A 13665-nucleotide genomic window follows, 5' to 3' on the forward strand; every position below is an offset into this window, starting at 1 on the left:
GCTTCCGGTGACAAACGAGGTCCCTTTCACAAACAGTGGTTCTCCAGGGGTCCTTTGTAGGCTTAATGGTGTCCGTCTGCAGAACCGATTGGACTTTCAGAAACTTCTTTATCTGGCAGGATTAGCATTGGTTCCCTATAATATGTGTTTTTAAAGAAAAGGCTCTTACAGCCAGTTGAAGAACGTAAGCGCCACATGGACCATGTGCTCTCTGACCAAGCTGCAAATGGACACGCTCAAATAGACATTTTCTCCTGGAAGGCACAAATTGTCGTACATAAGAAAAGGGAAGCAGTTGTGTAAAGAATGGGAAAAGAAGAGAGAGGATGAAGTGGGTGCCTGATTATCAGTTCAGAAAGCAACTAAACTTTGCAGGAAGGACCAACAAACCAGTAGTTGAGAACCACAACCTACAGCAAAGCCTACAAAAATCCGACTTTTATGTCCTGTGAAAAGTACCTGACTCTTTTTTAGCAACATGACTAATATTTGCAGATGTAACACTGAACCATGACAAAACAGCAATTTAGCTGTGGTCACGGTCGGCTTAAGGTTTGAAACTAACCTTAGCTTTTGCATTGGGAACAGACGCCTCTGAGCCACCTTGATTTCAGCCAGCAAAAAACAAAAGCACACCCTCCTGATCCAGTTTTGTTGGCAGTGGTGAAATCAGCACAGTGGGTAGCAACATGTGAGATGTGCTCAGCTGTGCTCACCAATGTACTGCCCAGATGGCCACTCTCTCCATGTTAGCTTCCTATCAACGCACGACGATGTGTCACTCTCAAACACCAGTAAACAGCAGCGCTGTTTGAATAGCAAGTGTTAATCTTTTGACGTCTACATACATGTGGTAACTGCCCCCAGTCTTTTCTTATATGCTTTGATTTTCTCACCTATCCCCCTCTCAGTTTAACCTATTAATGTCTTTGCTGACTCACTTTCCAGAGCCTGGGGTTAATGCAAACTCTGCTCAGCAGCCATCAAAGACCGTTTTCTCTGGTGTGACTCTTATCTCATCACCCAGGTAGCCTGAAGGACTGTTTCTTGCAGGCTGATGATAGTGAAGCCAGGTCAGCCACAGTGAGAAGGCTTAGCTGCCTGGCCCCTGTTATAACAACTCTAGGAGTCTTGAGGAATGTGGGTTTGTCCTGCAGTCCGTTACTACCCCCTCTCTGCCTCTGCCTGTGTCCCCTCCCCTATCCCAAACAGGGCAATTCCCTAACTTTTCTCCTTTTCTCACAAGGCTGTGGTTCAATATTCCACTCCGGGCCACATATCCCGTCTCAGATTCCGACTCTGGGCTCCTCGTCGCCAAGGCACTCCAACTGCTGCAAGGTACCGTTGTGCGTTAGGGATGTGTCGACGACACGACCTCCAAGTTATCACTTGCTTTGATAGTGACTTTTGTTTGTGAAGCCCGTTGTGTGTTTATGCATGTGTGTTAAGTAGCGAGGTGGTTGCACATCACGGTAAGACGCTCAAAGGTGGATAAAAAAACCCTTAAACATCTGCGGGAGACGCGTGGAAGTTGGATGTTTCTTTAACCGGCTTTTCAGGAAAATAACGGCAGGTAGTCACGTTGTTCATTTGATTGCTCGCCTCGTTGGAGTCCGACTTTCCTGGCGGGTGAAGTGGATTTTAAAAAGCAGCAGTAAAGTAGTTTCCCATCAGGGATTAACTCGTGGTTTAGCGTGTGGGGGCTGATGTGCGTTTTCCTCCATTCATAAAGTTGTGGTGACGCGCAGAACTAGAGAACCCAAGAGCTCAGATATCGCGGAAAAACTCTAATCCGTCGTTCAACAAACTGTTCAAACTGCTGTTTTACACTTCCCCCCTGCAGCAGATGGGACCTGTGGTGTTTGGGTATTGGAGACTGTCGGTGAAATAGTGAAAAGTCAAAATGCGGCTTTATGCATTTGGTCTTATTCTTAAACTACTTGTCAAATCAACCACGAGTCCAGTGAATAACTTGTCCCAGAGCCGGATGCAGTGGTTGGATGGTTAGTTGGTAATGCAGGGTGGATGCTTTACCTGCTTTACTTTGACAGCACGGGTGGAGAAACGCTCAGCAGACCCCAGAGCTCGGTAATTGATCAGGCATTTCTTTTGTTCAGCATTGATCCCGCCTCCATACACTTGCAGCTAAAGCCGCAGCTCTTGTGTTTGAGTGGAAACGTTTTTAAGAAAAGCAGATGCGTTGAAGAGACAAACCTGGGCACCTCAGAGATGTTTTAAAAGATGTGGGACATCATGGACAGTTCTAAGATATTCACATATTTCCCACCATGTCCCGTTGCGTTGCCAAACTTTTCTAAGTTTTTGTCTGGATGCTTGAGTGAGTTCACTGCTCGTCTGTCTCGCATCCTCCATTAAAATAATCTGTGGGATGTGGGGCCATATTTCATTTCTCCGTCCAGCCTGCGGTTGGACCTATGGCTGGAGGGCTGGAAGCTGGTCCGCTGACGTTATATATCACCAGGGGCCCACATTTCACTCTGAAACCTCTGGTCTATAATGAGGTGGAGAAGAGAAAACAAACCTCATGGCAGTCCAATCCAGTTGGACTCTGGATGGTTTTTTAATTTAATATACCCTAATGCTGTTGGGACAGGGTCATAACACGACAGAGGCCAAGTATGGAGTTAGTAAATGTGAAATGATTAGATCTAGAGATCCAGACTATAATGAGCAGTAATTGGAGACATTTAATTTTACATCTTTATGAGAAGGGGTAATTGGTTTCCATTAACGATGAAGCATCACCACTCTTCATTCTTATTATGGGATGTGTGATGGACAGAGGCACCTTTATGTCACCATTTAACTCTTAACTAGCCACAGTCCTTTTACACCACCTCCCCCGTCTCTCTGGCTCCCTCTAGGCACACGAACGCACTTTAGGCCTCTGATGACCGACTTTTTCGTTTTGCTCGTGACCCATTTAATCAAAGTGCTCCTGATGACAACTTATCACAGACCTTGACATATGCAGTTTTTTCTTTTTAAAGTTATCTTTTCAAATAATCTCATGATTCTTTAAAAGTATCTGACAACCTTTTGGAGAGTTGGGGAACCACAGATTTAGGAAAACACTAGTTTGAAGGTTTGGCTGATAAATGGAGGCTTGAAAATAAGATTCCTGACATACAGCTAAGATGCTTAAAACATCATGTTATCCATATATTACAGCAGACTACAGGAGACTTCTTTGTTAGGCAATAACAATCTCACTATTTAGTGTTTGTTTAATGCAGCTTCTTTGATTTTCTATGATTAGTATCCCTATTAATTGCCCCTTAATAACAGCAAACAATACAATATTCAGTTGCAAAATCACTTTGTGGTTCTTCTCTTTGTAGTCTGTTGTCAGTACATAAAGCATTGTGTGTCTGCAGAGTGATAAACCACTCATGTGACTGCTTTTGAAGTGCACTTTAGTGAAAACAGATTTCTGGCAGTCAGGATTTAAATGTCTTTTCTATTTCCTTGCATGTTCTTCTTTATTCACCAACCCCCCCATGCAACTCATATGTTTCCTCTTTTCTCAAAATAACCACTAAACATGTCACAAACAAAAAAATCTAATCATTGGCTAATTAAATTGCAAATCATTTTATAGGAGAATTGCAGGGCGTCCTGTTAACAAGGTTTTTAAAGTTAGGACATGGGGTAAAAATTGATTTCATCTGGTGAATTAATGATGTATTTGTACTCAGGGGGCACCTCTGCATCTGCCAAAGCTCAACTAAGTAGTTGAAGTAAGACAACAATAGCTGGTAAGACTCAGCAGTTCAAAACTACTCACCAATTAAACAGAGAAGCTGATAATGTTTAATGGTCAAATATCATCGGTTGCAAATCATGGGTAGGAAGAAAAAGTAACCAGGTGAAACTTAATGTAGCTTAATGTAATTGATAAACAACAGAACTATCTAAAATAATGGATACAATAAACCCACAGTATCAATAAAAAGTTGACCAAAGTGACCTACACAAAACAGCAACCCTGCATCAGCACATCAGGAACATGATGGATGGTGCTGATGACTCAAGATGTACTTGACTGACAAAACCTTTGAGCTGATCCACTTCCACAGTGTAAGTTTGGTAAGTACCTCTGGGTTTAGCCTTCATCTACTTTCTTCACCTGTCTAGCTCCTGCTCTGGAGTGCACAACAGGATTTGGTCTGGGTCCAGATCTCGATCCCTCTGCTCCGCCTGGGTCCATACTGTGAAAAGAAAGTCAGAGAGTGAGCGGTAACCCGGAGGTGCAGCTGCTGGAGGGATAGCCCAACCAACCAATGGGGGCAGGGAAGCTGGCTCAGGTGCTGCTGGGATGGGCGGTGGTGGTGTGCTTTGCGGCGGTCCATGTAGCGTTTGGCGAAACTGGGAATGGACCGTACCAAGCTAGCCGCTTCACCAGCACAACAGACCAGAGAGAGGTTCAGCGGGTTCGACGTCGTGGGCAGGAGTCTCTGAGAGGGTAAGAATAAGAGTCTATGTGTGTGTGTTCAGTTCATTATTGTTTTTGAATGTTACACTGGAGAAACATTCACTGAAGAGTGCATTATGTTTGGTTTTGCATATACAACTCAGAACATTTGTGTCTGGAGCAGGTTTAAAATATAAATGACTCTCCCCTCTCTGCTTTCCTAGAAGCTCTTTTTCAGCTGCTGTGCTTTCTAGATTAAAGCCAAGTCCGCCTACCAAATTATGCTGCTGAATACTACCACATTGTTTTCAATAAAAATAACAAAAAAACTGTACATGTTCGACCTTAACAGGCAGCTCCCAAATCTGCCAGTGCATTTACAGCTATTTCATGGGAAGAAGCAGCTTTCTGTACATCACATGATACGATGAGGAGTGAAAAGCGGGACCTGAGAAGGTAGTTCAGGACTGATGTGGGCAGATGTGTGTACATATGAACGTACGTGTGTGTGTTTTTAAAGGTGTTGTTTGTTTGAGTGTGTGATAAATTGTGCCAGCTGCAACCCCCACCCTCTCCCCTCTGTCCCTTCGCCATCCTGCAGTTCAAATCTCTCACTGTTATCCAAACACCAGAATTTTGGGTCTGGCATGTATGTCAGCATAGCAGAGAGCTTTCACTGTATTTTTGCCAGTTCTCAAAATACAAAGGATGGTTTGTTGAGGTCCGTTTGCGGTGTCTGCATCAATTGTATCAATCTGACTCCCATCTGTCCCATTATGGTCCCCCAGTGCTAAGCCACAGGAAGTGAGGTATTAGTAGCACCCAGGGGGGAGCAGCGGGGTATGAAAATAGCATTTGTTTCAGTGCTGTAGGTGACAAAGCTGTAGAGGGAACAGCAGAGAACATGGAAGGTATGAAAGAGAGCAGAGCACATTAGGAAACGAGAGATGAAATTGGGAGTAACGGCGACAGAATAAATATCCTCATGTGGGTCTTATTAATGCCGGAGTAAATCTCAGACAGCGAGCAGCATCGTCCTTTAACGTTTCTACTCTGCTGTCCTGTGTCGCAGACTTATCCTGACACGTTTTCTGTGTTCAGTAAACTATAAATGACCGAATTGGCATGGAACTCAAAACAGTAATATACGATCTGAGTGAACGATGATTCACACACACAGTTTGTCAAATTAAGTGGCCAGTGGAGAGAGTGAGGAAACATGACCTTGCACAATAACATATTATTCCCATCAAGTAGTGAGTAGTTTCATGAGAACAAGTGACAACAGCCTGCAGACTTTTTCCATTACATTGCTAAGCTCTGGAAACACTACTGTGTTTGTCCTGTGTAAAAACAAAATGCTCATGCGGTGGTAATTTTCTGGACCGAAGTAAACAGGTGATGAGTCGTGGCCAAAGCAGATAAAAATACGGTGTTAAATTTATTTTCGATTACTGTTTGAGTGTCTTTGGCTGCAAAGGATCACGGTTCGCCCTGCGTGCATCTGAGCAGACTGCATCGAAGCACAACTTGAGAGTGAAGAAATCCAGGCAGTCATGTGATGAGTGAGTGAGTCTCTTGGCTGTTGGTACAGATTTGTGTTGTGTGGGCCAAATGTTTTCTACACAGGAGCTGTTGAACCCATTCACCCCAACAAACTACAATACATGCAAGTTCTCACTCGTGCCGACCGTGATACGTTTATCTCGGGGTTGCATCAGTCGCAGTGGACTGCCTCAGTATGGGTGTTATAGATTCTCTGCGTGGGAGATGGAGGGAGGTTTCTTTAATGGAGCTCATTACACTGGGCTTGTGCTGGGGTACAGTGTTTATTTCCTGGCTAGAGCTCCATATCCCCTGGTCTGTATCTGGTAGCGCTGGATCTGTTGCTGACTGGCTCTGATTTGTTGGCTGCCAGAGCACGCTGCACCCTGCAGTCTGTCATCAGGCCACTTAAGGGCGGCATCAGATCAGGCTTCCTGGCTGCCCGACTGGCTCCCTTTGCTCAGTGGGTGACTGACTGTCTGGCTGGTAGGACAAGACAAGAATGAGGCAAAGAGAGTTTTTGCTTTTGTGTTCTGGCTTTCTTTGTAATGTTGCTAAGCATTAAATGTTCGGTACTTAATAAACTCTCTCGCATGTTATAGATGAAAAACCAGCCAAGTTTTTTTTTTGCAGCCATCCACCTTATTAACTTAGTCTAGCCTGGCCAAACATGACTGGGGAGAGAGACGCTTTGGTCTCTGGCTGGCTTGGCAGACAGTCAGCCCCGAAGTCAGTTACTCACGTCCCTTCCAGGATAATGTCAGTACCACCATGATGGCCTGGACGGGGTCCTCTATTTAGAGTCTGCCTTGGCATAAAGGGAAATAAAAGAATTTCCCAGTTTTGGACATCTCAGGGCAAACCTCTTTACCTCAGAGCTCTCCGAGTGTTTATAGAACACTGGGAAAAATGAACCACGAGAGAGAAAAACATATATATTTGGGGTGACAGAAAAAATTCTCTTTCTGTTTTATGCACATTAGATTCCATTTCAGGTTTTATTGTGTCTCCACTTTACGTTTACTGTATGTGCAGGCTAAGGACAGGATTATCTGAGACAGCTGACTGACATGTGGTCTGTGAGTAAAGTGGTCGCTGCTTAACATCAGACCATAAAGAGGTTTAACTGAAAGTATTTCCCTGACTCGATATTGCCTCACACATAGATGCATTCACAGACAGAAAGGCATGAGCTTATTTATGTACAGAGCTGTGTTTGATTTACACTCATTTCTCGTGAAATGACACATCGTTATAGCTGATCACAAAGAAACATGAGCTTTGAGTTAAGAAATGTTTTGGGTGATGACATTTCTTTTTCTTGGAAACATGATCATTTCATCAGGGTTAATGGTCGACCACTGTGATCTAGAACTTTACCTCTGACAGTTTTGTTTACAGTACCAGTAATGTTTTTATGACATGTGTTGAGGTTAAAGGTTACTTAGCTTCCACCACTGATTAATACTCATCACTCTTATCACTGTTTGTAGTCGGGTTGTTGTCTATATACACAACATTCCTTCATCAACGAAAACAGGCGTTGCTAGAGGCTGCAATAACAATAACAGTTTTCCTGAGGGGGCTCAGATAACAGGCAGGTGACCTCTGACCTCTGACCAGTACACTGACACACACACACATACACAACTCAGACACCTGATCTGGAACCCTGGCAACTGTGAACTTCTGGTCACTGTCTACGTATGAAACAGATTGTAGTCATTCTCTATACCTAACTAGTGCTTAGGTCAGTGGAGGCCAGCTGGTCTGAACTGCCTTACCCTTACCCCCCTTAGGATTGCTACATGGGAAGAAGCCCCCGGGGCCAAAGTTGATAGAAGAAGAACGTGGAAAAATACAGCAATGTGGAGGAGAAATGAAACATGCCAATTATCGTTTATTCAAACTGCCTGTTTTTTTCACCAGAGGTCCAAAATCCAAAGATATTTGGTTGCTGTCATATATGAAAAATTCACACTCACACTTGAAAAGCTGAAATCAGACAATATTAATCAGACTGTGTACATAAAAAGGCATTTTATAGGTTGATTTATATGAATATTATTATTAGTTTTTTTTTTTGCCTACTCCAAATCCAACATTTTCTAGGATTTCCTCTGGCCTCTGACTTTGAACTCTGAAAAATGGATATTGTAGTACAGTATCTTTATAAATCCCCCTGGATAAGGCGGATTTAGGGCTGGGAGGCACCTTCAAAGGCTGTGACATGGCCACTGAAGAGTTAATCTGCTTTAGATTGAGCCCTAAGAACAGGAGGAGTTTTCAATATTGAGGAGAGCTCCTGTGGCTTAAACTCCCTTTTTATGGTTGTCTTTCATTCTGTTTTACTTAACTTCACTATTTAAAGCCTCCTCTTTGTAACAGGAGACCGGGCACTGACCTGGACCCTATAATCCTCATATATTGACACCCCCCATTTCTGTAACAGTAAAAAAGTCAGGTTCAAAACTCCCAAAGTGTTAGACCACTGATGTCTCATCTCCTTGCATTTCTGACATTTTTTCAAAGGCCTGTTTGTTTTGTGTGTTTGCCCCAGAAATTCAGCCCCCACCGCCGGTCTGGCCTCTTTGTGCTTATGCTGCTCTCTCCTTCGTTTCCATATCTCTGTTTTCCGCTCCCACTCCTCCTCCTCCTGCTGCTGCTGCTTCCTCCTCTTCACAAAATAAACTTGTTTTGTTTTCCCTCCCACTGATCCCCTTTTCCTTTCCCACCGTCCTGTCTTCCTCCTCCAAACCACCGTTCCTCTCGCTCCCTTTACACTTTTGCTCCAAAACCAACCCTCACATGTCAGTTTCTTGAAAACTTCACTTCTGTCTTTTCTCTCTTTGCTCTTTTACTTTTAACTTCCACTCACTCTATGTACATAAACATCTCTCGTGTGTTTGCCCACCTGTTTGTCTGCTCCGCTGTCCCCCTTGCCATCTGTTAATGTGGTTGGAGGTGGGCTCTCCTATCCGTCCGTCAGATTCAAACCCCAGCTGCCATCTCCTGGGGTTATCACGATACTGTCAGGTGAAGAAGAGTGAGAGGTCAGGAACGGAGGAGGAGGAACTTCAGAGTTAACACTTAATTTCCCACTCAAACCTCAAACTGTCGTGTTACTGTCATGTCTCATGTTACTGTCACGTTTACTGCTTTAATGTCAAATAGCCAATCCATAAAAACTATTTTAGCAGCAGGTAAGGTGTTTTACGGCATAGTTCTGCTTATTCGGATTTGAGCTAAGATTCATTGTGAGTGGTGGGTACTGGTTTACAAGATGGGGCCCATTCTTCCCACTGAAGGCTGTTGGATTTGCTTCCATGTAGTGTGGCATATGTGATTAGCACAGCCCCTGCCAACAGACTTCCACTAGGCCCACAGACTTTACTTTGGAATGACATAGCAAAAATTACATTGAGTTTTCTAGGCTTTGGAAAAGTGTTAGAAACATAAAACCTCCTAATTAACCTGGTGTGTAGCTCAAAGTGTCCTATCAACAGTTTTACAGACGTCATTTTGTTCTGTAGAGAAAACGCTTTTGGGACTTGAGGGATTTTTTTGTTGCAGTACTGGGAGTGGCCACTGGGAAAAACTGGCTGAAGGGCAGGATGTCATCAGGGTTACTGTAAAATAGATTTGCTTACAAATGTAAATATTTAACAGCAAAGCTGTATTATCGATCAGGGACACTGAGTTTACAACAAGCAGAAAAAAGGATATTTATGACCGGATTGCATTATGGGTAGTTCATAAGCTTGACTCATACTATAGTGAAAGTCAGAATATCTCAGTCTCTGCTGTAGCTCTACCAGCTGGGACGTTTTTAAAAAACCTGTCCCTCATCTTCACAGATGTGCAACAGTAAATCTCTGAAAGCTGGAGGAGTCTAGTTTCACAAGTCCTTGGTCAGTGTCAGAGTAAAGCAGGTAATCTAACATTGTTTTAAACTGTCATAAATCAGGTCAGGTCAGGTCAAAAATTGTCTAGACTAAGGAGATATGATCTCTGTGGTAAAGTACTTCGCCATGAGCATCTGGATCAGGCTTATTCCCAATGTACCAAGCTGCGGTCCCTCGATTCTCCGGCATGCCATTAGCAAATGCAAACAACTAACCACCAACGCAGATGACCACAGATATACCCATCATTATATGTTCTCAAGGTTACAGAGGATATCATTAGTAGAACCACAGTGTTGGAATCCCTTCAGCGTGTTAAACAGCTTCATGCAGTGTCCTGGGATGTTTTGCTTGAGTGGCCACACTGACTCATGCACACTTCCTTATAGTACATAAATTTGGGTTTTGGGATCCATGCAAGTTGGGATTGTTACTCTGTTTCTGAATAAACTGAGCACTAAAGTTGGTGTGTAATTATTCATGGTTGATAAAAATTTAAACGGTTCTTCACAGAATCTTGTAAGGCATCTAGAGACTTTACTACTACTGCATGTTTATGTGTGTGTCAGCAGAGCCGCTCAGATCGAGAAATGGTTTAGCCGTTTCCTCAGAGGAAAAACTCTGTGGTTAACCTGTCAGGCCAATGAATCGCTCTATAAGCTGTGGTGGCTCTTACATCTGTCAGGCTGAGTCAAGGTTCACTGCAGCCTCTCCACCAGTAATAATCAGGGCAGACTGAGACGGAAGCAGAGAGTAATGCTGCTATTTGTCAGGACAGCCAGGACTGGAGAAAGGAGGTTTTTATACATTCTGTCCTTACACGTTTAAACTCAGGCTTGAATGAAAACAAAATGCTTTTCCTAACCTCGTAGGCCCCCTGAATGCCTTTCCCTTCCACTGATATTTGAAAATGCCTCCATCAATCACTTGAGGAGACTTTGTGCCAAAGTTTGTTTTGTTTATTCTGAAAGCAGAGGTCATACAAGCCTCATAGCTGTGTGTGTTTGTTTAGGGCTTTCACTAAAATATGTTCTGGAGGTCTGGGTGAGTAGTGAGTGTGTTTGTTCTTTCTTTTGGTCTTGGTCAGGCCCAATGTGTGCGGCTCTCGCTTCCATTCATACTGCTGTCCCGGCTGGAAGACTCTGCCTGGAGGGAACCAGTGTATTGTTCGTAAGTTATGGCATCTTTAAATCATCTTTAATGTGATGCAATAAATCCTAGTGGAAAAGATAACATGGCAATATTCTGCTTATGTCATTACTGAATTTATGTCATCCTGAATTTCCCTTTGGGGAAGAATAAAGTTTTATTTATCTTACCTTATCATCTTATCTTATCTTATCTGTCTGTTGAATACATGAAAAATTAATGGACCAATTAAATTCACTCTCTTTTCCTCTCCTCTCTTCCTCTTGCTTTCCTGCTCTCCAGCAATTTGCAGGAATTCTTGTGGTGATGGCTTCTGCTCCAGGCCCAACATATGTACCTGCTCCAACGGCCAGCTGTCTCCCAGCTGTGGAGCAGGAGCAGGAGGTCAGTACCAGTACCAGTACCGGTACCAGTCATTACACACACATAGAGCAACCTAATCTTCACCTACAGTACTAAACCCCATCATAAAGTGGTAACAGACATTCAATCCAAAGATAGAAAGTCTGCAGCACATCAACCCGACTGGGACCTGCCCTGAGCTAAAATGCTGCAGGATGCAAACCCTGCACAAAGTTGTTGTTTTTACGCGGACTAGCTAAACAAACAGGAAGCGTGTGACATGTAGAGCACATTACAGAGAATCGACATGTTACTCTCAGACACTCGGTGCACACAGAGAAACTCTAAACACTAAATAGTGCAGTGGAAAAAACTACAAATAAGGCCATGCAAAATAAACTTAGATAAATAAAGTCAAAAGATAAACAAGTACAAATAGCAGCTTAGCAAACAAAACCAGTGCAATATATGAACAGTGTGAAGCTAATGCTCCTTTTCCATTACACAGTTTTAGCTCGATTCGGCTCGACTCGGCCCTACTCGGTTTAGGTCGTTTTCCTTTACAACCGTGCCACCTCAACCTGGGCCGGGCCGTCATAGCACAAACTGAAACATACGCACCTCCGGTGAGATCCCGGTGTGGTCTCGGAGCAGCGTTAGCCGTTAGCCTGTTAAACACGGGGAAACGGAAATCAACCGGTCGCTGTTGCCGGTTTTTAAAAATGGCGCGTTTTTGATTCTCGCGTCCGACGTCGCGCTCATGACTCTTCAAATTACGTCGCTCCCTGTCCAATCAGTGGCCCGCAGTTTGCTGACGTCACATTTTAGTATCGGCTAAGCTCGCTCGGCACCTCGGCCGAACAGCCGAGCAGAGCCGAGTCGAGCCGAGTAGTGCCACGGTGGAAAAGCCGCATCAGTGAACCAGCCGCTGGGCATGGCCTTAATATTTAATTGACAGTTATGACAGATAGAAATGTTGTGTTGATCTAATCATTTAGCTGTTCAACTTTTATTGCACAAAATTCAAACTTTTTCCTTCACTGTCAGCTTTTTTAAAAAATACAACTGAAACAGCAGGATTACTTTGCAGTTTGCAGCTTCTTTCAGCCAAGTTTCCAGATGAAAGCCTCTTCATGGAGAGCATTTAGCCGACTGGTCACCTTACAGGGTCTCATTCCTTAGCGAACATGAGGATTGGCAAAGAAACCAAGTGATTCACTTTAAACTAGTGGTTAAATTATGTTGCCTGTTACACTGAGCGGCTTCAGCTCCTACTCAATCAAATGCTTTTCTATTTTCCAAAGGTATTGTTTCCATTTTTCTCTCGCAAGAGCCAGAATAGTGCTGCAGCCAGTCTAACACTGGTGTAAAGAGTCCCAGACCTGCATGACAGCCTGCAGGTCACAGGGTTTGTCAGGATTAAAGCAGAGAGGGGCTGCCCCAGCTTAGTCTGCGGGGCCTCCAGACCAGGATGTGTGTGTTTGGAGTGGACCGAGGAGAGCGCGGTGTTGTGCTGCACACCCAGAGTTAGTGAGATTAGTACATTGTGTGCAGGATTTAAAAGGAGTTTAATATTCACAGGATATGCCATTAAGTGGTATTTTAGCAAACTATGTGTTGATGTGTGTAGTAAGGAGCATGCAGTGTGTTGAGCTTCACTGTGTTAGTAGGTCAAAGTCGACTCTTCGGTCCCAGTGGGACACATTCCACTATGGCCTTCAACACACAGCTCAGCTGCACAGAGACACTCACACTCCTCTTCACACAAACAGGAAACATGCAACTACACAAGAATACACACAGTGAGCATCACGTGGCTGTGACCCAGAGGTTTTAAACAGGATTTGTTCCGGCCATCAGGTGGGGTAGAGAAAAACAGCCTCTGACCTGTATGGCAGGACACACACAGATCTCCTGCACAGTCAGTGCTTTGGCAAAAGCTATGAAGTCATGTCCCTTAGGGGCAGGAATGGAAGAAAGTAATGTGATAACTTTAAGTGAGTGCACAGCAAACCCAGATCAAACTGATTTATGATTTATGTTGGCTTTTCTTCAGGTTTGCAGGCAGGCAAAAGAAGCTACTGAGATATTGTACGATAAGTTTAATCACACAATTTAATCAGCTTACTCATGCAGCATTTCATTAGTAGAGGGGAGGACATTTGAATGCTCTGTTAGAGTGGTGTGTATTACAGAGAAAGACTTTCCTCTGGCCTCTCTGGGAACTTTAATGAATGCCAGAGGTCAAATAGCTGTATGACCTTGGATAGTCTCACACCCTGGCAGTTT

The 13665-nt window shown here is 43.8% G+C and overlaps 1 protein-coding gene across 1 annotated transcript in view; it reads left to right on the forward strand.

The window, feature by feature from the left end:
• The first annotated feature begins 1245 nt into the window (after positions 1-1245).
• Positions 1246-13665, forward strand: part of fbn2b (fibrillin 2b) — a 56589-nt gene continuing 44169 nt past the window's right edge. Inside the window, exons 1-4 of the mRNA XM_026305084.1 lie at positions 1246-1338; positions 4159-4486; positions 10973-11055; positions 11317-11418. Of these exons, the coding sequence (XP_026160869.1) occupies positions 4305-4486; positions 10973-11055; positions 11317-11418 (367 nt within the window). The 5' untranslated portion in view covers positions 1246-1338; positions 4159-4304. The remainder of the gene's footprint in view (positions 1339-4158; positions 4487-10972; positions 11056-11316; positions 11419-13665) is intronic.

This window comes from Mastacembelus armatus, chromosome 4 (genome assembly GCF_900324485.2).
Source record: "Mastacembelus armatus chromosome 4, fMasArm1.2, whole genome shotgun sequence".
NCBI classification, from domain to species: Eukaryota; Metazoa; Chordata; class Actinopteri; order Synbranchiformes; family Mastacembelidae; genus Mastacembelus; species Mastacembelus armatus.